At 35.6% G+C, this 23,835-nt stretch overlaps 4 protein-coding genes across 9 annotated transcripts; 3 read left to right on the top strand and 1 right to left on the bottom strand.

The window, feature by feature from the left end:
• Positions 1–926: 926 nt before the first annotated feature.
• LOC149618825 (uncharacterized) lies at positions 927–5,627 on the top strand. 2 transcript variants are annotated; one of them, XM_089855572.1, is made up of 2 exons: positions 927–2,952; positions 3,014–3,204. In XM_089855572.1, exons 1-2 carry the CDS (start codon positions 1,257–1,259, stop codon positions 3,055–3,057), a joined length of 1,740 nt encoding a protein of 579 aa, XP_089711698.1. In that variant the 5' UTR covers positions 927–1,256; the 3' UTR covers positions 3,058–3,204. The 2 variants fall into 2 exon arrangements, with proteins under 2 accessions (XP_089711698.1, XP_089711699.1); XM_089855573.1 differs by having other exon boundaries at positions 1,403–1,542; positions 1,607–5,627.
• Positions 5,628–9,792: 4,165 nt separating this feature from the next.
• LOC149618822 (uncharacterized) lies at positions 9,793–21,881 on the top strand. Of its 3 annotated transcripts, none has more exons than XM_089855589.1 (3): positions 10,079–10,255; positions 10,330–10,647; positions 18,231–21,881. In XM_089855589.1, the coding sequence occupies exons 2-3, from the start codon at positions 10,574–10,576 to the stop codon at positions 18,985–18,987; spliced, it is 831 nt and encodes a 276-aa protein (XP_089711715.1). In that variant the 5' UTR covers positions 10,079–10,255; positions 10,330–10,573; the 3' UTR covers positions 18,988–21,881. The 3 variants fall into 3 exon arrangements, 2 of the variants coding, with proteins under 2 accessions (XP_089711715.1, XP_089711714.1); XM_089855588.1 differs by having other exon boundaries at positions 10,315–10,647; XR_016375502.1 differs by having other exon boundaries at positions 9,793–10,647; positions 18,235–21,881.
• LOC149618824 (uncharacterized) lies at positions 11,452–14,535 on the top strand. Of its 3 annotated transcripts, XM_089855574.1 has the most exons (6): positions 11,452–11,605; positions 11,672–11,787; positions 11,859–11,963; positions 12,035–12,113; positions 12,197–12,767; positions 13,270–14,535. In XM_089855574.1, exons 5-6 carry the CDS (start codon positions 12,277–12,279, stop codon positions 14,492–14,494), a joined length of 1,716 nt encoding a protein of 571 aa, XP_089711700.1. In that variant the 5' UTR covers positions 11,452–11,605; positions 11,672–11,787; positions 11,859–11,963; positions 12,035–12,113; positions 12,197–12,276; the 3' UTR covers positions 14,495–14,535. The 3 variants fall into 3 exon arrangements, with proteins under 3 accessions (XP_089711700.1, XP_089711702.1, XP_089711701.1); XM_089855576.1 differs by having other exon boundaries at positions 11,672–12,113; XM_089855575.1 differs by having other exon boundaries at positions 11,507–11,963.
• LOC149618823 (uncharacterized) lies at positions 14,537–16,356 on the bottom strand. The gene has a single exon (XM_089855571.1). It carries the CDS (start codon positions 16,354–16,356, stop codon positions 14,548–14,550), a length of 1,809 nt encoding a protein of 602 aa, XP_089711697.1. The 3' UTR covers positions 14,537–14,547.
• Positions 21,882–23,835: the final 1,954 nt, after the last annotated feature.

Below are 23,835 nucleotides of genomic sequence, written 5' to 3'. Positions count from 1 at the left end.
GTCACGTGGGGTCTGACAGACAGACAGACACACAGACACACAGACAGACAGACAGACACGGCCGGTGTAATACCTCTCCGTGACATACGTCACTCGGAGAGGTAAAAATTATATTACTGCTGGTTTCTTAAATAAGGTCTTTTATTTTTCATTAATGTTTTAATATTAAAGTCAATACAAACAGTAAAAAAATATTGAAAAAAGTACTTGTTAAACCATTTTTTAAAGATGATATTCATGAAAGAAAACAGTTTTATCCTTTAAATAAAATTAACAAAGAAATTGGTAATCTGGCGGTGTTGTACCTTCATAAAACTATGCTAAACGTGTTAGGCGACACCCTTACAGGTGTTAAGCGATACTCTTAAAAAACGAGAATAGGTTAGATACTGGCCTCACAGTAGGGCCAGCTTGAGAAGCCAAAGTGGGGCACTTGCTTTTGTGACATGTTTTATCATTATTTTGAGAAAAATTAGAGTACTAAATGGATTTTTTTTGTAAAATCTGTAGTGCAAATTAGATTAAACGCGTTTCTGGTGCTCGAAAAACTCTTAGTGAAAAGAGATTATTAAATTTAACAAGAACGTCTATATCTACTGCTTGAATATTATAGACTCCAAAACTAATTTAATACCCTATGCATTTGTACGAAGTGAAAACTTTCTGCCTTTTTCAGAAGTTTTTAAACCCGTAAAAATGACTTTATACGCAACAACCCTCGCTTAAAGAGGTATAGTTCTGCATGTGAGAACTTTCCTCCCTATAGGTGATGAAGTTCTCTCAAGGAAGAACCCTGCTATGAATATAGCATTGATTGCTAATAATACTGCGGAATGGCGGATAATCAAAGTATAATTAAACAGGAAAACCATACTCGATATTTGAGTTATGCCTCATGAGTGGTCAAAATGTAGCTACTATAGGATATCTATGATAATTTTGAGCAAATTTTAGCATGACATTTTGATTATTTCCATATATAATAGGAAATGATTAAGTGATATTTGCATTAAACAATGGCTTTCTAAGATCAGAGGAATTTTCTTCCTACGTTTTGGTGTTGTTAAGTGACGAAATAATTAAAGACCTCGAAGATTGCAACTCCCTCTAAAACTTCATCTTTCTTGAGTTTTTGTTGCAAATGTTTCTAGTCTATGAAAGCTCAATTTTAGCACCATCGCTTTTAATGTTTTCCAGCAAAACGCTAAAACACATTTAATTACAGCAATTAACGAGAAATCTTCATTGAAATAACGATGGCATCCAACGAGGAAACTCCGCAATCGGAAGAAGAACACGCAACTGAAGAAAGCTCGAATGTATATCTCGAGAATATTTCCCACGTAGTGATTAACTACCTTAATTCGTTATCAAGCTCATTTTCCGGCGCAACGTTCATCAACGTGGGCTCTGACGACAGCAAATTAATTTCTCATAGGAGTGTATATAACAACAACAACAATTATTCATTAACTTTCAAAAAATGCAATAAGACCAAAGTGGATATTCCTACTTTCTTTAATCTGCATTCATTGTTGCGAAGTAATGAACTTCAAGAATCTATTAATTTACACCAAACTAACAGCTATCGCATTAAATTCCAAAGCACCGATGCCAACTTGAGTATAAATAACTTCTTCAACATGGGACCAGAACACTTAAAACACTTGGAGTTTCAAAATCCAAGTCCTTCGAAAACCCTCATTTATATACACCAAGTTAACACTTATAACGTGAAAACAACAAAGAAGGGCAACACTGATATCCACATCAATACGTTTTTCGATAACCCGAATTACGATATTTCTCGTGTACGTCAAATATCAACATTCAATTTTTCTCTCAACGAGCAAACTACAGGTGTTATAACCTCTAATGCATTCCGAAAACATTGCAACCATGCTGAAGAAATACAGTTACTACAAAACAAGTTGATCGCAATGTCCGACAATGAATCAAAGATACAAGAAGAATTGACCAAATATCGATCTGAAAACGAAGTTTTACGTGAAACGTTATCGGCAACTGAAAACATGCGCTCGATGCTGGATGAAATATTATCGAATCAAATTTCCCAAGAGGTTATTGCAAATAACAATGGCGTATCTGTCATTGTGGGAAGCTACATTTCGCAGTTGATATCAGAATCCGAAAGCTTACGCTCAAAGTTACTAACAGCTGAAAAACGAAGTTCAGAATTGGAGTCCGAATGCTCGATACTGTGCTTGAAATTAGAAAAAGCTGGGAAACGAATTTCCCAATGCTTGGAACTGTCTACCAAATTGGAAGAAACTGGAAAACGAAGATCAGAAGTGGAGTCCCAATGCTTGAAACTGTGTATAAAACTAGCAAAGGTTGAAGAACTTAATTTGAAAGTAACTAAGCTAATGCATGGAAAAAATAGAGACGGATCTGTCAACAAGAGTAAATACATTACGATGTTGGAGTCAGAATGCGAAAACTTACGCACTAAATTAACAGAGGCTGACAAACGAAGTTCAGAATTAGAGTCCGAATGCTTGAAACTGAGCAACAAATTAGCAGAAGTCAAAAAACGTAATTTGGAACTGAACGAGAGTAAAGTAGAAACTGAGCGGAAAAACCACAAATCAAATTCGGGTTGGCGGGACGTTCCTATTGCAGACTTAACTAATTTGGACGAAATTTATGAAGCTATGGCAGATATTGCCTCTGAAAAAGAAATGATAGTATTTTCATTGGATAGTAAATCTAGCCTACTTAAAAAAAGAGCTCTTGAAATTGCTGAAGAGACCAGCAAAAAAGTCTCCAAAATTTATCATCGTGATAATCCCAGCAATGATGTTTTAACAAAATTTCTTGCGTACAATCAGAGGCAACAGAGCGAATTGAATTTTCTTAGAAACCAACAAAGACATATGGATTATTTAAGGGTTCATCACAGTAGTGCACAATTTGGACAACCGAATATTGGTGAATATCTATATTCCGGAATTGACGGAGCTTTTAGACCCGACATTAATGTTAATTGTAGGCCCAACTCGGAAATTCCTGTGCCTACTGGTAGGCCAGTTTTAGCAGAAAATTTTACGGACTATAGTCGTGAGGAATGGAGGGGACAATATGCCCAGAGATTAGTCGAGGAAATTGCAAGTACAACTAGACTTGCGCCAATGAATTTTTATATTAATCCGCAAAATTCAACTAACACAAACACCGTTAACACAACTAGCACAAACTGTGGAAATAATACGGAGAATGTTAATAGCAATGTCAGGAATCAAGAATTGAATTGTAATGTTCAAAGAGATGACTCGAAAGAAAAGTCGAAAGAATAGCTGAAGTTTTAAGGCTAACAAGTATTAAATAAAACTAAGGAACAGATGAAGCAAAATTAACATAAAGTAACCTTAACGAAAAAATTGAGATAGGCTTAAGTTAAAGAATCATCTGAGGAAAATATAAGTTAAAGACTCAATTAAGGAAAATATAAGTTAAAGAGTCAATTAAGGAAAATATAAGTTAAAGAGTCAATTAAGGAAAATATAAGTTACAGAGTCAATTAAGGAAAATATAAGTTAAAGAGTCAATTAAGGAAAATATAAGTTAAAGAGTCAATTAAGGAAAATATAAGTTAAAGAATCATCTGACGAAAATATAAGTTAAAGAGACAACTAAGGAAAATATTTAAGCCAGTCGACAGACTGACTGATATATACGGGTCGTTCGAGTTTCCTGCCTTTCTACGGGCAAATTTTTGGAACGGGAGAGTAGATAAGAAATGGCAGGCCTATGGCTTCAAGCGAATAAACGCCAATTAATTTTTAACCGTTGTGTTGCAAACAGGACCCCTCAGCGTAAGTATTTTTGAGGTGCAGAAATGGCAACCCTACGACTTCACGCGAATAAACGACCCTTGTGCTGCCACGAGCGTATAGGTCGCGTAAGTCGCGTAGGTTTTTCTCGAGGGTGGGCTCTATCTCTACACTCTAAGAAATGGAAGTGTTAAAAAGGTGTTAAAACGGTGTAAACACCGTAAAAACACCCAAAAGAGTGTTTTATTACCTTGAGTTTTTAGAGGCCAATTTAAAGTGTAAATTCGGTGTAAAATAACACTATTAAAACCCCGTTCGAAATTAAACATGAAAAATTATATTACTGCGGGTTTCTTAAATAAGGTCTTTCATTTATTTTTCATTAATGTTTTAATATTAAAGTCAATACAAACAGTAAAACATTATTGAAAAACGTACTTGTTAAACCTTTTTTTAAAGATGATATTCATGAAAGAAAACAGTTTTATCCTTTAAATAAAATTAACAAAGAAATTGGTAATCTGGCGGTGTTGTACCTTCATAATACTATGCTAAACGTGTTAGGCGACACTCTTACAGGTGTTAAGCGATACTCTTAAAAAACGAGACTAGGTTAGATACTGGCCTCACAGTAGGGCCGGCTTGAGAAGCCAAAGTGGGGCACTTGCTTTTGTGACATGTTTTATCATTATTTTGAGAAAAATTAGAGTACTAAATGGATTTTTTTTGTAAAATCTGTAGTGCAAATTAGATTAAACGCGTTTCTGGTGCTCGAAAAACTCTTAGTGAAAAGAGATTATTAAATTTAACAAGAACGTCTATATCTACTGCTTGAATAGTATAGCCTCCAAAACTAATTTAATACCCTATGCATTTGTACGAAGTGAAAACTTTCTGCCTTTTTCGGAAGTTTATAAACCCGTAACGCAACAACCCTCGCTTAAAGAGGTATAGTTCTGCATGTGAGAACTTTCCTCCCTATAGGTGATGAAGTTCTCTCAAGGAAGAACCCTGCTATGAATATAGCACTGATTGCTAATAATACTGCGGAATGGCGGATAATCAAAATTTAATTAAACAGGAAAACCATACTCGATATTTGAGTTATGCCTCATGAGTGGTCAAAATGTAGCTACTATAGTTTTTTTACGTCATCGGTTTTGCGCTTAAGTCTAGGAAAAGTACTAGAATTTCTACCAAAAAATATCCCACTCTTAAAGGTGTGAAGCGACACTCTGAAAGGTGCTATGCCGCACCCTTTAAGGAGTTGCACAACACTAATATGAGAGTAAAAATTCACTTTCAGTGCGATATAAGAGTTAAAAAGGTGTTAAACTGCACCTCTGTTGCACAATTTTATACTTATCTTTGCCACCAATTGCTCAAATAAGTGTTATTAAACCCTTTCAGGGGTGTAAATGAACACCTGTAACGGTGTCAAATTTGGACCCATATAAACTACTTTTAAAGGTGTTAAAGCACACCCCATTTTTTTGAGTGTAAGTGTGATTAAATCCCTTCAGGGGTGTAAATGTACACCTGTAACGGTGTCAAATTTGGACCCATATAAAGTACTTATAAAGGTGTTAAATCACACTCCAATTTCTTAGAGTGTAGACTCTTATCATGGTGGGGGATCTTTTAACGACGTACTCGAGTTCAAAATTCTCGTAACTCCAAGGCATTGAGGTTAAAATGCACGTATCTCCGATTCGTTTATTGAGACTTGGACTCTCTTTGAGTTACAATGCACGTATCTCTGTCGTTCTCCGATTCGTTTCATTATCAGTAAGTCCAAGCCTTTCAAGGAAGGGACACATATTATAAAAAAAAACGTTTTTACAAACGGAAAAAACCTGATATATACTACATCGTTGATTTTGGGTCGCCACTCACTGTTCTTGTCACGGCTTCTAAGGGACAGATATTATTTATTCTAACCGTTTCATATAACACCACCATTTATTAAAGCGGTAACATTGCGTCATGACAATTAATATCACATGTCATGACAGCACCAACTATTAAAGCGGTAATCTTAACACATTTTCTTTACTTTTTATTTCGGCTGACATTTTTTGAAGCTAAAAATAAATAATTTTTACCATAACAACGAAGTTATGGTAAAAATGTCAGCCGAAATAAAAAGTAAAGAAAATGTGTTAAGATTACCGCTTTAATAGTTGGTGCTGTCATGACATGTGATATTAATTGTCATGACGCAATGTTACCGCTTTAATAAATGGTGGTGTTATACAGGGTGTTTTTGAAAGGTCCATCACAAATTAAGGAGCGTGATTATTGGACCAAACTGAGTGAAACGTATCAAAGAACATGGGGTCTACAACATTTAGTTTCGGAGATATGGCCCCCCAAACATTTGCCCCAAAAACGAAAAAATATCCCAAAATGTAGAGTAAGGGTTATTGCCATTACCCAACTTGTTTCGAAGTCATAGAGAATTTCAATAGCCTTGAATTTGAGAAACACTAATGTAACTTTAGATAGCAGAAGGGTATAAATGGGTCGAAGTACGCGTACGGCGGTAATGTTAAACTAATACCAAGTGTCATAGTGTTTTAACATTTCTCAGCACCCAGTAAAATGGTTGCGATTGAAGGTTGAGTTTGTTCATTACGTTATTGTTTGATGTGTCACAGAGAAAACGCCATGATACGATCCCAATGTAAATGTATTTTTTATTAGTTCTTCATTCTTAATCTGTAACAAATAACTACTACAAGAATTGTTCAAAGTGTTCACCACCCGCGTTAAGGCAAACTTGAACACGCCTTACAAACGATTCCCAACACGTTGCAAAATGCCTGGAGTATCGCGAATAGTTTGACAGGCATTAACGATTCGTCGACGAAGCTCTTCCACATCAGGTACTTCACTCTGATAAACTATGTCCTTCAAGTGGCCCCAAAGGTAGAAATCGCACGGGTTAAGGTCGGGTGATCGAGCAGGCCATTTCACGGGTCCACCTCGACCTATCCACCGAAAAGAGAACGTCGCGTTAAGGTGAGCTCGGACAGCGAGACTGAAATGTGGTGGTGCACCGTCATGCATGAACTACATTCTGCGCACCAAACCTAAGGGCACGTCGTCAAGTAATTCCGGTAAAACGTCTTGTAAGAATTGTAGGTACGCCTCACCGTTTAACCTGGGCTGTAGAAAATAAGATCCAATTAAATTGTCACCTACAATACCGCACCACACGTTTAAACTAAATTGTACTTGGTGAGATTTAACGAGCGTTGCGTGAGGGTTTCTTTGGGACCATTGATGCTTATTATGCAGGTTAATAATACCATCTTGCGAAAAATTAGCTTCGTCTGTGACTAACAGACTACGCGGGAAATCAATGGCGTTTATCAATGCGTCGTGGGTAGTCCGCGGAATTCAAACCTTGAACCTTTTGAAAATGGTAAGAATGAAACTGGTGACTTTTGAGGATTTTCCACACGAGCACGTGACCAACGCCTAATCGCTTACTCACCTGGCGGGTACTTGCTTCTGGTTCGTCCTCGAAAATAGTAAGGACTTCGTCTTCTACGGCCTCTGGGACTTCTTGCCCTCTAGGTTGAGGTCCACCATTTTACTGGGTGCTGAGAAATCTTAAAACACTATGACACTTGGCATTAGCTTTACATTACCGCCGTACGCGTACTTCTACCCATTTATACCCTTCTGCTATCTAAAGTTACAGTAGTGTTTCTCAAATTCAAGGCTATTGAAATTGTCTATGACTTCGAAACAAGTTGGGTAATGGCAATAACCCTTACTCCACATTTTGGGATATTTTCTCGTTTTTGGGGCAAATGTTTGGGGGGCCATATCTCCGAAACTAAATGTTGTAGACCCCATGTTCTTTGGTACTTTCCGCTCAGTTTGGTCCCATAAACACGCCCCTTAATTTGTGATGGACTTTTCAGAAACACCCTGTATGAAACGGTTAGAATAAATAATATCTGTCCCTTAGAAGCCGTGACAAGAACAGTGAGTGGCGACCCAAAATCAACGATGTAGTATATATCAGGTTTTTTCCGTTTGTAAAAACGGTTTTTTTATAATAAGTTAAAGAGACAACTAAGAAAATATAAGTTAAAGAATCAACTAAGGAAAGCGATTAAGATAAAAGTATGATTAAAGAATCAACTAAGGAAAGCGATTAAGATAAAAGTATGATTAAAGATACAGTTCAAGAAAAGTAAAATTGAAGAAAAAATTAAGGAAAAGTATAGAGTTAAAGAAACTATTAAGGAAAAGTAAAACTAGAGAAACTATTAAGGAAAAGTAAAACTAGAGAAACAATTAAAGTTTAAGTTAGAGAACTATTAAGGAAAAGTAAATATAAAGAAACAATTAAGCTAAGTTAAAAAACCACCAAGTTTAAAAAACTAAGCAAAGTTAAACAAATGATTAAATAAAGCTAAAGAAAACAATTAAGTAAAGGTAATGAAACATACAAAATTACTTCACTTATATTTTAATTTATTTTAATTACATAATATTAGAAAATTTCCAATCAAATTAATTTAAATAATACTCGTAGAAATCACGTAAATAACAGTGACTAATAACAGAAATATGTCAAAATATTTTTACCTTGGAATAATAAACCTCTTTATTAATAATAAAATTGTGTCGAAATAAAAAAGGCTATACTATCAATCGATATGAAAAAAATAGATTATGAAACATCTACATCAACAAATCCACTTCATATTTTATGAGTAACAAAAGCATTTTCTGTAACAACGATCGTAGTTCAGTTTTTGAATCATATAATTAACCTTGAATAAATGATATTTATTGAAAAAACTGCATTTTGAATGCGCGAGCTAAAGTAAAGTTTAGCCAAAACGACAAATAGGCGAATATTTTTCTTGCTCTATTGTACAATTTTAGCGCGGAAATGGCCGAGAACTTAGGAGGCTTATGCAGTTTTAGAAACAGTAATTTCTCTAACTTTCAAACAAGTCGATAAAATAGCAGTTCGAATTTCTCGTAATTCAGTATTAAAAACCAACGTTGTAATAATTTTGAGAAAAGACGACTTTTTCCAGCCCTCAGCCTTTGAGTACGATTTTGACGTTGAGATAACCCTGGTGATGTTGACATTCCGGTTTGGCGCGCACAGAGCCCGTTTACCCACACTCCGCTACCTTCTTTGGAGTCACTTTAAAATATAAGTGTTGTCGTAGAGTTATTTGCAAGTGACATTGCAGTAATTTTTCGCATGCATAGATCGAGTTAGAAATTCGAGCAAGATTTTTTGCACATTCCTGCCACTATTTTACAAACTTCTTAAAGATATTTGAAATATGTTTTTCTTTTCTAAGAAAATCGGCATAACACACTATATGGAAATCTGCAAACATTTTTATTTAGATTATTTTAAAAACAGTAATATATTTAAAAATACGATTCTTGTAATAGCCTTTTTAAACTATTTAAGATCTCAATTAAAAACCTTCTATTTTAATGCGGACGGCGACTTTTGGGTACTGCGTGAGATATTCAATGAAAAAGATGGAAAGAGTGACGAAAAAGTGGGGTTGTTTGCTTGCTGTGTAATAAATAATGTTATATTAATACATATATTTTCGATTTTTTACGGTAAAAATAGGTCTGTCATCTAGCGAATTGATAATAAGTTCTCAATTTACATGATATCGCTGATTTCATAGCTTTCCCGTAGGTGTAAAAGAATTAGGGTTTTTTTTACACTGGACGTGTCTGCCACCGCATTCGCAGTTGGCAAATCGGAGCAAACGTGTTGCTAGAAAGAAATTTTTCACTTCTACTCCCATCGTTAGGATGGTGGGGATCAGATAGGGTTAAGATAGACGTTTAGCCTTCCAATGGCAGGGCTCCCACCGGAGGTTCACGCAATTTTGGGTTTTTTAATCATTTATTGTGAATCAATCGCCTTATATACCATAAATTTCCAAAAACTGTTAAAGAGGCATACGCTTGAATTCAAACGCCAACAAGAGCTATGTTTAAAATGATTTTAGGAATAAAGTTTCTTAAATCGATTCAACTAGAATTAAGGTAAATTAATGACGATTAAATAATTTATATCAATTATATTTATATAATAATTTAGGGAAAAAATCTTAATTGTTTCTCGACTCGGAGAGGTTTATTTTGGTCCTAACTTATTTAATTCACAATTTTAAATGCCGCTAAATGAAATTAATTTTCATGATACATGTAGCCAGGAGTCCTTGAAGGGTTATGGACTTCTGATGTAGCTAAGACCCTCTTGAAAATGTTCATTCAAACATCGACCCACATTTCGAAAGTATCTGATAAAAATATGCCTTATCTGTTTTTATCAGGAATTTTACACTTGGAGCGTCTTGAGGTAAATGTAAAATATTGTCGAAAAAGCTTAGTTGAAGCAAGACGCGTGCTTAAAAATTAAGAAATTAAAAATAATATAACAGGTTCGATTTAATTGATTACTTAAAAGTTTGTAAAATTAATCGAAAATTTAACGTTCTAGTGTTCTATATTAAAGGTCCGCAGTGCTTCGTTGTAAGAGGCTGTACCTTGCATATAGCAAAAAAAAAGGGCGTTGGCTAGCTCTTGCTTAGGCCTAACCCTTGGCATGACTAATAAGATAAGTTATACTTAAACTTCGAAATCAGTTTAAACATGCAGCGTCACTACTAAGTAACGTAGTGAACTGAAATACTCTAAATACGAAGGAACAATTTTATGACCTGTCGATAGATCGTGGAGGCGAAACTCAGCCAGCAAAAATGGTTCAAGGTTGTAGCTCTTTAAAGGGATTCTCTCAGCTGAAACTTTTAGTACCGTGTTTAATTTATTCCAGGTTCGTTTCAATTACATATGAAGTCTCTAATTTTTTCTGATTTTTCAAACAATTTTTTCAATGAAAATAAAATTTTTTAAAATTTGTTAGGCTTAGCCATGGGTCTTGACTTTAGCGCACTTGCCTACCGGCCAATGAAAACCTCTATAGAGCCAAATCAGCCAATCCCGTGAGGTTTAAAAAATATTAAGTCGTATACTGCCCAGTCTGGGAAATAAGAATATTCTTTAAACTGGTCCTTGGGACCAGTGACCCCTAGTGTCCGAAATAATAAACTGCTCTCCGGACTGGTGTCAGCCTTTGTTTTTCTTTTGCAATTAATAAAGAAGTCCCGAGGACCAGTATCTCCCAATTCTTGAATTTAAAAACTAGTCCAAGCAATTAAAAAACTGGTTTTGGACCAGAGGAAGTGTGTTATTTCCCAGACTGACTGCCTGCTTTAAATAGGAAAAGCTAGGATGGGAAATAAGGAGTTTTTTAGGGTGGCCTTGAGAGTCGAGACCAGTGACTCCTCGGGGCCCCCGTCGTCTACTAAAGTTTGAGGACGACAGTAATTGTGTTGCAGCTTGACTCTGCTGAGTTGTAAAAGATGGGTTGTTAATTTTTTAAATCTCGAAGGTCACAAGGAACACAGATTTTCCCATTCCAAAGGCTAAGACATTAAAATATACAACAAAATACGACATGCCACATTTCAATATTATAAGATTACGAGAGTAATTTGAGTTTTAATGAAACGTAAAAGCGTAAACCTGCTAATCCACCTTATTCCCTATCGCCGGAAGTTAGGCCTATCTCGGGATTCGTGGGGAGCGAGTATCGGGAAAAAGCTCAAAAAAGTCGTCCGTCGTCTGCTACAAAGGCGTTTATTCGGGAAAGGCGTTTTTAAGCGGGTAAACGGTTTAAATATCAACTTTAATAGGTTTCTAACTAGTAATAATGACTAGATATAACTCAGGTAAGTAAAAATTATTAATAAACCTTAAGAATAAGTTATATTTTATAACTGACATACCGATTTTAGTCCGATTTGGATGTTTCAAATGTTTGAGCATGGTTTGAGGGTGATTAACTGATGTCAGCCTCAGGTTGTTGAAGCTTGTATTGTATAGAATAGTTCGAAAACGTAAACAGTAAAAGGTATATAATGATTTTAAAAATATTCAAAGGTATAGTAAATGAAAGTATCGTATGAATATTTCTGCTTTTAGTTTCGGAACGTTGAATCGCTTTCGGTGGGTGAAATATTTTGTTGTTATTTAGTTGCGGCATAGAATATGCGTCCTTGTTCAGTTTGAAAACGTAAACAGTAAAAGGTATATAATGATTTTAAAAATATTCAAAGGTATAGTGAATGAAAGTATCGTATGAATATTTCTGCTTTTAGGTTCGGAACGTTGAATCGCTTTCAGTGGGTGAAATATTTTGTTTAGTTTCGGCATAGTATATGCGTCCTTTTTTCAGAAGTATGTAAAATATATTAAGTTATATTTTGAAAATGTGTAAGCAAACATTGTATATTAACAAACTGTTGTTTTTGCTAATACAGGCAGTTTGTAGTCCATGTTATATATTCAAACGGTGCTCTTCGATATAGATAGTGTAGAAACTTATAAAGTTGTATAAAAGATGGTTCACATGTGTGCTGTTGCTGGTTGCAAAAGTAAAAGCTCAAAACCTACAGACAATATATCATTTCACGAGTTCCCTAAAAATGAACTGAGGAAAATTGAATGGGCGAATGTTGCTCAGATTGATATTGCACGCATTAAGAAGGGAACCGTTATATGTTCGTTGCATTTCAAGGAGGAGCAGTATAAAGAAAGAAAAGGCAAAAAGCGGTATTTGAAAAGCGATGCATTGCCTTCTGAATTTCCTTGGTCTCAAGATCCGCAATATGTTTTTGCTGTTCCTATCTTGAATGCAAATGAAGAATCTGATGCAGCTATTGAACCAAAAAGTTTGATCTCGTTAGTCACCGAGGGATTAACCATAGAAGAACTGAGCGCACGAAGCAACAGTGAGGCTGGAAACCACACTTTGGCTGAAAAAATGTCAGATCAGGAAGCAATATTGCAAACGCTGCATTACTTGAAAGAATATCATAGCTATCACACCAAGTGAGTTAAATCTGGAAAATGTTTCTGCTAACAAGGAATCTTTCGCTACAAACGTTGCGCACACCCGCACACATTGAACAAGCCAATTATACAACTAAGAACAACGTCACTGTTTGGAAACCTTTAAGTCTGGCTCGCCAGAACTTTTTGGGTTTAAGTCCTCTTTTATAGTCAAACCAGCGAGAGAATAGCGTTGAAATACATGTTAGCCTATGGGGCTCAGCGCTATTCTCTCGCTGGTTTGACTATAGTTCCCAGGGGAAAACACCCAGCTCTTTGGCCTTGAGGAATGGTGCTGCTGTCGCGGCGGGCGGGTAGGCATTCTGCTTAACAGTAGTTAGACCAGGGCTGGAAGCCTATGGTGGATCCCTTTAAAGTCAGTGAGAAATTACTATGGGGTAAATGATATATAAAAAATTCCAAGTAGCAGAAACTTAGTAATTGCTGGTTAGAACGATATTCGCCCCTAATATCGTATCATTTAATTTTTATTTGCTTCTAGCGAAACCATCCAACAACCTGAAACGGATGATCAAGACCAAACGGCGGTGAAAACTATACTTAAACAACGCCAAACAACACAAGCATTGGATAGTCCTGGGTCTTCGTTACCTAGCCAGTCACAAAATTCTGAAAATTTTGCAACAGCATCAGAGAGTGCAGGAACCTCTATTACACCACTATCATTATCATCTGTGTGCAGTCCAAGCAAAGAAGAATTGAAAGTTAAAAATTTAGACCTGCTTAAACAATTAGGACAAGAAAAATTCTCAATACTAAGATTTCTTAGCGCTGCCGACATCAAATATTATACAGGGTTTCCGTCCTATACCCATTTGTGGAGTTTTTATCAATTTTTGCTACCCGAAGCCAATGGACTAAAGTATGTTGGTAAACACCCAAATAATCCAGAAATTGGTGATGACGACGTAAACCTTTATGAGTCAGCGTTGCGAAAACCTGGTCGCCCCAGAAAACTAAGTCCACTCGAAGAATTTTTTATAGTACTTGTTCGTCTGAGGAAAAATTTACCCGAAAAAGTATTGGGGGACTTATATAATGTTTCTCAAGGTTATATATCCAAAATACTGAACACCTGGATTTTATTTTTGCCCAAGAAATTGCAATGTTTGCCCATTTGGCCCACAGCAAAGGAAGTAAACTTAAGAACTCCAGATGTTATAAAGAGACATTTTCCAAATTTGAGGGTTATTCTAGATTGTAGCGAATTTTACATCAACATGCCATCAGCGACTAACGCTCAACGCGAAACTTTTAGTTCGTACAAACATAGCAACACTGCTAAAGGTTTATTTGCCATTTCACCAGGCCCAAATGGACATATAACTTATTTTTCAAATATCTACGCTGGGCGAACCTCTGATAAGAAACTGGTCAACCATTGTCATTTAATTGACCAACTCGAAGAAGGGGATCTAGTAATGGCCGATAGGGGTTTTGATATCAGAAAGGAATTGGAAGCTAGAAAAATTAATCTAAGCATTCCAGACTATCTAGGTCATCGTGATCAGTTTACGGAAAAAGAGGTGAACAAAAGCAGGGATATTGCTAAGAATAGGATACATATTGAACGGGCTATAAGGAAGGTGAAAGAGTTTCAAATACTACAGGGTGTCATTCCTATTACATTGTCTCCTGTTCTTGATAAAATCTACATGATTTGTTGTCATTTATCAAATTTCTGCGGACCTTTAATCCGAGAATGAAGCCTATTTTTTTCAAATAAATTAATATTACGCAGTAGTGACTAGGTTTTTCCTTATTTATTCATCCCCCCTTTGTTACCAGATGCCAACTCTTCTGCAAAATATGGTAACAAATAATCATAATACGTGGTACAAAGTTTTGGGTACATCACAGAATTAATAAAGTTGTCGTTTCTCTTAACTATAGCATACTCTAGATCAGATGGTGGGACGTGTACAACAAAAAAACATTCTTCGACATTAGCAACTAGCAGTTGCCCCTGTATTTGGTAATAATAGTCGTGGGTTTCTTGTATTTCGTATAGATTTCGTTCTGCATTGAAAGTCAAGTAGAAATCTTTTTCTTGAGCTCTTTGAGCGATTGTCTTCTTCTTTTGGTACAGAGAGAATGGGCATTTTACCTCAACAAGGTAGATTTTGTCATCTTTTACAATAATTCGATCTGGGCTAGCACCTAGGAAGGGAATTTTGGGGTTAACAAGCAGCCCAACAGTTGAATGATCTTGAAGTTTAATTTTGGAGACGAACAGAGCGAAAGCAGCTTCTTCATATCTGATTCCGTGTCGAACTGAGGGGGTGGTGAAAAATTTCCTTTTTTGCACGAAAGTATTTACTCGATCCGTATTGTCTTTCATTTTTGAGAAACATCCAAAATTTGAGGCCGTTAGTCTGAGTGCGCGTTGTTTAAACCAGAATGGGTTATGACTTTGCAATCTCGTTTTTTCCTCTATCACTTTCGATTCTTTTAAATTTACGCTTATTATCTTTAAAACGTTAATTTCTTCATCGGTTAAGTTTAAATGTTCCGAGGGCAAACAATATTCCAAAGTATTCTCAATGGACTGCCAAAGTTTCGAGTATAAATCTGAAGTAACAGGGCATGTTACTCGCGGAAGAACTGGCACACAACCGTTACTTTCAATTGTATTGATAACAGGCAAGTTATCAATTTTTTTGAATAAATGAACAAGCTGCTGAATCTTCTCTTTGGTGACTGGTTGCGCCCAATCAGGCATTGGGTCATGTGTTTTAACGACACAACCGAGATCAGATTTCTGGGGCTTTTCTGGGTCATGTTTGACAAAGCGTATATCGCTAAATAGCAATGGTTCGTCAGTTTCAGGGCGTTTTACATGCCACATTTGTAGCTTGCTTGTGCAAGAGCCTTTAAGTATTGTATCGACTCCTAACCGCACCATATCTAGGACTTCGTAAAGAACTGCAGCTGTGTGTTTACACTGACCATTAATTCCCGCAGGACACGAGCATGTGGCCCATTTAATTTTGCAACTATCAGTCGTAAAACATAAATGTAATATGTAGTTAATTTTTCTCATAGATGGTTCACACACCGCTCTAATGAAAGATAAACTGTCTTGTTCATTTGTTTCTACACGAATGATGGCTCCCTCGCGAAAGAGACCCCATCCTTGATTTTGGTGTGATTTTGACTTAATGAAGTCATTTATTGAATTATCTGTCATATTTTTGAGAATGACTTTGTCGCACCAGCCTTCCTTGGGAGAAACCCTTCCTTGAAGGCGGATCAGTCCTTGTTCAGATAACGAAGGATTTATTCGAAGAACTTCCGTACAAGCCTCACACACGAAATCATCCATTCTCTCAGCATTCTCTTCGTCCAATCCAATGCACATAGGATGATACCATTCAGAGCACACGTCACATTGTATCATCATTTTCATTGGGTCATTTGCCGTTCGGCAAATGCAATACAAACGTTTATCGGAATCTGTATCTTTTGACTTTGACGTTGAAGGTCTTGGATTATCAAAGGCATCCTCTTCATTTTTTCTGGGAACTTTTTTTTTCCCTGTAGCCGTTTTATCTTTAGCTTTAGGCATTTTCAATATTGTGTCTAGGCCTAGAACCTAAAAGCAGAAATATTCATACGATACTTTCATTCACTATACCTTTGAATATTTTTAAAATCATTACATACCTTTTACTGTTTACGTTTTCAAACTAAACAAGGACGCATATACTATGCCGAAACTAAACAAAATATTTCACCCACTGAAAGCGATTCAACGTTCCGAACCTAAAAGCAGAAATATTCATACGATACTTTCATTCACTATACCTTTGAATATTTTTAAAATCATTATATACCTTTTACTGTTTACGTTTTCAAACTGAACAAGGACGCATATTCTATGCCGCAACTAAATAACAACAAAATATTTCACCCACCGAAAGCGATTCAACGTTCCGAAACTAAAAGCAGAAATATTCATACGATACTTTCATTTACTATACCTTTGAATATTTTTAAAATCATTATATACCTTTTACTGTTTACGTTTTCGAACTATTCTATACAATACAAGCTTCAACAACCTGAGGCTGACATCAGTTAATCACCCTCAAACCATGCTCAAACATTTGAAACATCCAAATCGGACTAAAATCGGTATGTCAGTTATAAAATATAACTTATTCTTAAGGTTTATTAATAATTTTTACTTACCTGAGTTATATCTAGTCATTATTACTAGTTAGAAACCTATTAAAGTTGATATTTAAACCGTTTACCCGCTTAAAAACGCCTTTCCCGAATAAACGCCTTTGTAGCAGACGACGGACGACTTTTTTGAGCTTTTTCCCGATACTCGCTCCCCACGAATCCCGAGATAGGCCTAACTTCCGGCGATAGGGAATAAGGTGGATTATTAAAGTTCCTAATCCGCTAATCTTTAATCGATCGAACCTGCGTCTTTCTTTCGAGTTCTAAAAAGTAGAATATAGATTTCCGAACCTAATGCAGACGATGTAAATGAAACTCGACTGCAGGGATGCCAGATTGAAAACGTTCAACCCGCCAAAATCAAATTGGAAACAAGCCCAAAAAACCGCCAATCTATATTTCGAAAAGAAACCCTAAAACTGACTAAGATCTAAACAATCCAGCCTGAAAACAAGCCAAAAATTTATCGTGAAAATTTGGAATTTGTTTTTCTTTTAGAAATTTCGATGCATATTACATACTTACACCGTTTTTAAAACCCAAAACAAAATGAAACCACTTTATTTCACCATAAATTGACGAATTATAAGCTACACAAATGGTTTGACAGTACCATTTGTCAGTTTTTTGGGCAATTTAATGATCTTCGCCTATTTTAAGTACAGAAAGCCAAAGAAAAACCCCGACAAGCCCAATTTCCAGCCAACAGCCAACCCGTTTATTTCCAGCCAATATTTTTTAGAAGAAGCCCAATTGGCGGCTTTCCAGCCCAATATGGCATCCCTGCTCGACTGAGAAAACCTTTGGGAACCAGGGCCGGAAATAAGCACAGGACATTGTGCAATAAAAATTTAAAATGTCCCATATTTTTTTTAAAACTAAGGGGGTCACTGGAAGGTTGACCAGTAAATTTTTCCGACGTTTTAATAGCTTGACTATGAAGACGCGACCCAATTTTTGTGCACTCCAGTGGACAATGTCCTATAAATTTTCCAGTCAAAGGGGGTACCACTGGACACATGTCCTTTAAACATTTTTCTTATTTCCGGCCCTGTTATAAATCGTGCGGCCGCTGATTGGCCGGTAGGTCGCTTTACCAAAATTCAAATGCATGTTTGGATACAAAACTTTAATTATTGTTTAATACTATAAATAGCTCTTCAAAAAATCAGAAAAAAATCGAGGCGACATATTTCAACATTAGGAATCAGAATAAAAATACTTAATTTCTGTCAATAATGTCCCATTAAGAAAGAAAAAAAATACTGAAAATGAACAAGATTCAAACGGCTTCAAAGCGTTTCAGACCAGTATCCCTTCAGCGAACATGGAAAAAACCGAGATTGAAAATGATGTTTCAAGCGACGACGTAAGAATGAGTCGAAAATGTAGTTCTTTGCCCAACCTGAACATGAACTATGTACCGCAAATGTATCACAATGTGAACGTCAACTATGAAAAGGTTAATATTTTTGGACCTGTCGTTATTACCAATGGAGATGTGAGCTCTGGAAGAAGTATCTCTTCCCAAAATGAAATGGATCAAAACACTGCAAAAAATATCTCTTCCCAAAATGAAATGAATCGAAACATTGCAAATGTTATCAAAATTATAAACACTAATATAGGTCAGACCTCTGCAAAACCATATTTTGATGTCGGTAAAGATGAAAAGAATTTTGAACAACCGGAATTGAAAATCGAAACTTTACACGAATCAGAATATGAAAGGTTGCATAATATGTATTCTAATAAACTAAGTGATTCGAAGTTTAAGTTGGGGTTAGAAAAGCTAAAGCGCCATTATATGTGTTATGAAAATAGTCATTCGAAGCTAAAGTTAGAGTTGAGAAACCAAAAGCTGGAGTTAGAAAAACAAAAGTTGCAGTTAAAAAACGAAAAGTTGCAGTTAAAAAACGAAAAGTTGGAGATAGAAAACCAAAAGTTTAGAAAAGTGTTCTCAGAAAAATCATTAGTGCGTAAAATTAAGAACCTTTTCACCTTTTAGCGCATCTTATTGCAATATAATTTCCGTAAAATCGTCAACAGTTCATTCGACGTCGTATTTATTTTCAGTTATTAAATCTTTGCTGATACACTCTAAGAAAAGGGAGTGTTAATAGGGTGTAATTTAAGAAAACACTTTTTTTACACCGTAAAATCACCCAAAAGAGAGTTTCATTACCTTGAGTTTTTGAAGCCAATTTAAGGTGTAAATTCGGTGTAAAATTAAACTTTTAAAACACCGTTTGAAATTAAACGTGGAAAATTATAATACTGCGGGTTTCTTAAATAAGGGCTCATATTTTTATTAATGATTTAATATAAAAGTCAATCCACAGAAATCAATGAAAAGACTTAATTGTTCGAATTAAATGAAAGCTAACAACATATATTTAAAGGTGATATTCGTGAAAGAATATATTTTCACCCCTTATATAAAATTAACAAAGAAATTGGTGATCAGGTGACCTTTATAAAACACTGCTTAACGTGTTATGCAACACTCTTAAAGGTGTTAGGCAATTTACTATTGTTATTTAAACTTGGAAAGGTGCTATGCCACTCCCTTTAAGGAATTTCACAACACTCATAAAAGAGTTTAAATTAATTTATAGCGCGATATAGTTAAAAATGTGTTAAACTGAACCTAACTTACTCAATTTTTATTCTTATATTTGACAACCGTTGTTCAAATAAGTGTGATTAAATACTTACAATGGTGTAAATGAACACCTGAAACGGTGTCAAATTTGGACCCGTATAAACTGATTTTAAAGATGTTGAAGCACATCCCATTTTCTTAGAGTGTATAAGGTGATATTTTTATCCCACTTTCGGAAATGTTATTATTAAATTTGTGATATGACCATGGTCAGCCCTTAAGGCGTATTACCAGGCTGTAGCCAGATAAGTTTCGTTGAGGGGTCATGACAAATGCCATTTTTTATAGAATAACATGCATTGAAAAACTTAATCTGACCCAATCCCAATAAAACTGAAATATTGTCAAACTGAATGGCAAACCTTAAAAACAAAACCAAACCGAACGAAACCTAACCCAACCCAATCTAACCTTACCCAACCCTATCTAACCGAACCTTTCCCAACCCTACCTAACCTAACCTTACCGAACCCAGCTTAACCTTACCCAACCCAGCTTAACCTTACCCAACCCAGCTTAACCTTACCCAATCCTACCTAACCCTACCCAAACCTACCTAACCTTACCCAACCCTACCTAAATTACCCAACCCTACCTAAATTACCCAACCCTACCTAACGTTACCCAACCCTACCTAACCTTACCCAACCCTACCTAACCTAACCTTACCCAACCCTACCTAACCTTACCCAACCCTACCTAACCTTACCCAACCCTACCTAACCTAACCTTACCCAACCTAACATAACCCAACCCAAACTAACCTAACCCAACCCAACCCTACCTAACCTAACCCAACCCAACGCTACCTTACCCAACCTAACCTAACCTTACCCAACCAAATCGAACCTAACCTAGCCTTACCCAACCCAACCTAACCTAACCAAAACCAAATCAAACCTAACCTGACCCAATCCCAATAAAACTGAAATATTGTCAAACTGAATGGCAATATTCAATGTCAGTGACACCACCAATTAACAATTCCAAAGCAAAACTCATTCGTCTTTGCAAATTTTCTTTCAACAATGGGGGAATTATGACCCAGGGTCTTTCGTCTTGGGGGTATTAAGTCCGTAAACCTAAAAATAACATTCTAAGAAAATGGAGTGTGTTTTAATACCTTTAAAAGTAGTTTTTAAGGGGCGAAATTTAACACCGTTTCAAGTGTTTATTCACACCCCCTGAAAAGATTTATTCACACAATTTGAGTAATGGGTGTCAAAGATAAGAATAAAAATTGAGCAACACCTTTTGAAATCTTATATCGTACTAAAAGTAAATTTTTACTCTTTTATAAGTGTTGTGTAATTCCTTAAAGGGTGCAGCATAGCACATTTCTGAGTTTGAGTAACACGTTTAATGGTTAGCAATGTTTATAAAGATACCAAACCACCTGATGACCAATTTCTTTGTTAATTATATATAAGGGATAAAAATATTTTCTTCCATGAATATCATCTTTTAATAAATATTATTATATTTAATTTAATACTAACAATGAAGTTTTTTCAATGATTTTTTATTGTGTGGATGGATTTTATTATTAAAACATTAATACAAATGGAAGACCTAAGGAAACCAGCAGTATTATAATTTTCCATGTTTAATTTCAAACGGTGTTTTAAAAGTTTCATTTTACACCGAATATACACCAAAACCCAAGGCAATAAAACTCTCTTTTGGGTGAAAAAAAGGTTTTCATAAATTACACCCTTTTAACACATTTTAAACACTTCATTTTCAAATTATTTTAACACCTTTTATTATGGTATTCGAATGTGTCATTTTATTAAATTTTGGTATCATTTACGTACCTTTTAATGAATGTAGTTTTTAAGCCCTTTTACACACCTTGTATGTAAGCAAATAGTTTATAAAATATTTTCTTCATTTTCATATTATTTTAACACATTTTATTTTGGTGTAATTGATTGTGTTATTTTACTCCATTTAGGTATAATTTGTGCACTTTTTATCAAATTATATTTTTTAGGCATTTTTTACAACATTCATTAAAGCTAATGGCGTTAATAAAATATCACACTATTATCATACCATTTCAACACCATGTCAAGGTGTAGAAAAAGTGCAAAATAAATTTTACACCATGCACTACAACACTATTTAAGTACCATAGTTTTTAAGAGTGTAAAGTCATACAATCAATATTTCTGCAGGTATTTATTACTGGCACTCATTTAACATTTGAAAATAAAATAATGACAGCCGATGAGGTTTTTCTGGTTTAAATTTCTTAATAAACCTAAGCCTACTATTCTAAATCTAGATTTCTACATCTTTTTCGCAGGCTAGCAAAGTTAGGTTGCTCTCTGTTTTATGTGACATCAGAAGAAAATAGGGGAAGTGGGTAGCCGTAGCCTTGAGCCATACAAGTCGTCCAGTGATTCTCACTTACAATCGTCGATTCCCCTACCACCCTTAAAATTTGAATCTGGCCAATCGGCGCGAAGCATAAAATAGTACCAGATTTCATTGCGAACGCCACCATGTAGCGAACTGTGGAACTAACTTGTGTAGTCTGCTTATATTTCTGCTGTGCTTCAGTTTGAGTTAGGGTTACGTCAGGCAACGGGTTAATGCGGATATTGGTTTAATTAAGGACGAAAATTCGGTTATTTAATAAAATTAATGTCGTTAAGAGTACGCAGTGTGATTTAACGTACAAGGAAACTATCGATAAGAAAACTCAGGCTGTGTTGAAAGGAAAAGTAAGATCTACCCAAACCAATCCCAATGTTAAAAATCAAACTACAACAACTTGGATACAACTTTATTACTTTGAACTCTTCCCTATCACAGTTTAAAACTTCGGACAAGTTAATTTTTTCCCTGGAACTTAGAAATACCATTGTATTTAAAAATAAAGACATATTTTAAAATAAGTTATGAATTTTGTACTTACCACTCGATTCCGGCCTCTGCCATTCTGCCTGAGTGCCTCACTGCCTCTAGCAGACGCCTCTAGTCAGTTGGAAGGCGTAGGACCGTACTGTCCACAGAATTACGTCACTCGTGTGTTAATGCGCGTAAAAATCCTATCTCTCTTCACCCCCACGGGGAGGGAAATGGCGCGAAAAATCCGTAAACGGGACGCCTCGCGAAGTTGCCCAAGCTACCCACTTCCCCTATTTTCTTCTGGTGACATACTGTATATGCTCGTCGTTGAAGTGAAACACGTTGAGGTAAAACTCTTCCATGACCTTGATCATTTGAAATAGCGACTCTAGAGATTGAAGTTCCTAAAACACCAATTTTCCTTATCTTTTATAATCTTGATTGTTGATTCCAATGGATTTTACATTACCTCGCAAACAACGACGGGAACACTCACGCTCTTTGATTCCCTGAAAAAATATATTAATTTCCAATAGCATCAGACATAAACTACACTATTTAAATTATTTAATAATATAACCAAGTCACTTTTAATACCTGTATTTGTAGGAGCGATTTTCGCTGTTATAAACTTTGGTCAAATTCATCCCGAACAAATTTTCGCAATTCTTAGTAGTCAAAAGAGGGTATTTTTTTAGGAATTCTTACAAGTGATATAAATTTCGTGTTTTGTTGGAGTTAAGAGTAACCGGAGTCTCCGAAATGAACTAGGCCCATGCATGTCAAATTTTATGTGGGGAAATATCCAGTTTGTTAAGGAAAATATTTTGACCATATATGTGTACGAGATGGCGCTTATACTACCGTTGTGACAGGGGTCTTCCTTAAATTATCGTTGATATTTTAGGGGTCAGTCATGAAATTTTTATGATAGAGAAAGTTTCATCCTAAAATTAACGTAAATGTTTTGGGGGCTATTCACTTTTTATTGAATCTTTCAGTTAGATTGTATTGATGACAACAAAATAAATGATTTCAATTAAAATAATTCAATAAGAGTAATATAAACGTATACTTTCAATCCGCGACCTTGGCCCAAATACTAAAGCAGACGATAGGGTGACGGGGTTGAACTTTGTTTATTTTACGGTAATATAAGCGCCCCCAAGCGTAAAACCACGGCGAACTAAATTGGTTAAAAAAATATTCACGCTTCGCGACACGCATGGGCCTAGTTCATTTCGGAGGCTCCGGAGTAACTTAATTCCAATCTCGAATATTACTTCAAAAGTTCAAAATGACGGCAACCTACTTAAAACAAATTTTTCCGTT

Source organism: Phalangium opilio, unplaced genomic scaffold, assembly GCF_054372755.1.
Source record: "Phalangium opilio isolate 3A_F unplaced genomic scaffold, DU_Popi_V2 ptg000209l_1, whole genome shotgun sequence".
NCBI lineage: Eukaryota > Metazoa > Arthropoda > Arachnida > Opiliones > Phalangiidae > Phalangium > Phalangium opilio.
The sequence above is the reverse complement of the archived record's forward strand: the minus strand, read 5'-3'. Positions and strand labels throughout refer to the sequence as shown.

Bases quoted from the DNA above. Each gene is read 5' to 3' on its own strand.
- LOC149618825 (XM_089855572.1), top strand. From the start codon at position 1,257: ATGGCATCCAACGAGGAAACTCCGCAATCGGAAGAAGAACACGCAACT. The intron at 2,953-3,013 runs GTGAATATCTAT...TGTTAATTGTAG, and splicing joins ATTTGGACAACCGAATATTG to GCCCAACTCGGAAATTCCTG.
- LOC149618822 (XM_089855589.1), top strand. From the start codon at position 10,574: ATGGTTCAAGGTTGTAGCTCTTTAAAGGGATTCTCTCAGCTGAAACTT. The intron at 10,648-18,230 runs GTTCGTTTCAAT...TGTCCCATTAAG, and splicing joins CCGTGTTTAATTTATTCCAG to AAAGAAAAAAAATACTGAAA.
- LOC149618824 (XM_089855574.1), top strand. From the start codon at position 12,277: ATGGTTCACATGTGTGCTGTTGCTGGTTGCAAAAGTAAAAGCTCAAAA. The intron at 12,768-13,269 runs GTGAGTTAAATC...ATTTGCTTCTAG, and splicing joins TATCATAGCTATCACACCAA to CGAAACCATCCAACAACCTG.
- LOC149618823 (XM_089855571.1), bottom strand. From the start codon at position 16,356: ATGCCTAAAGCTAAAGATAAAACGGCTACAGGGAAAAAAAAAGTTCCC.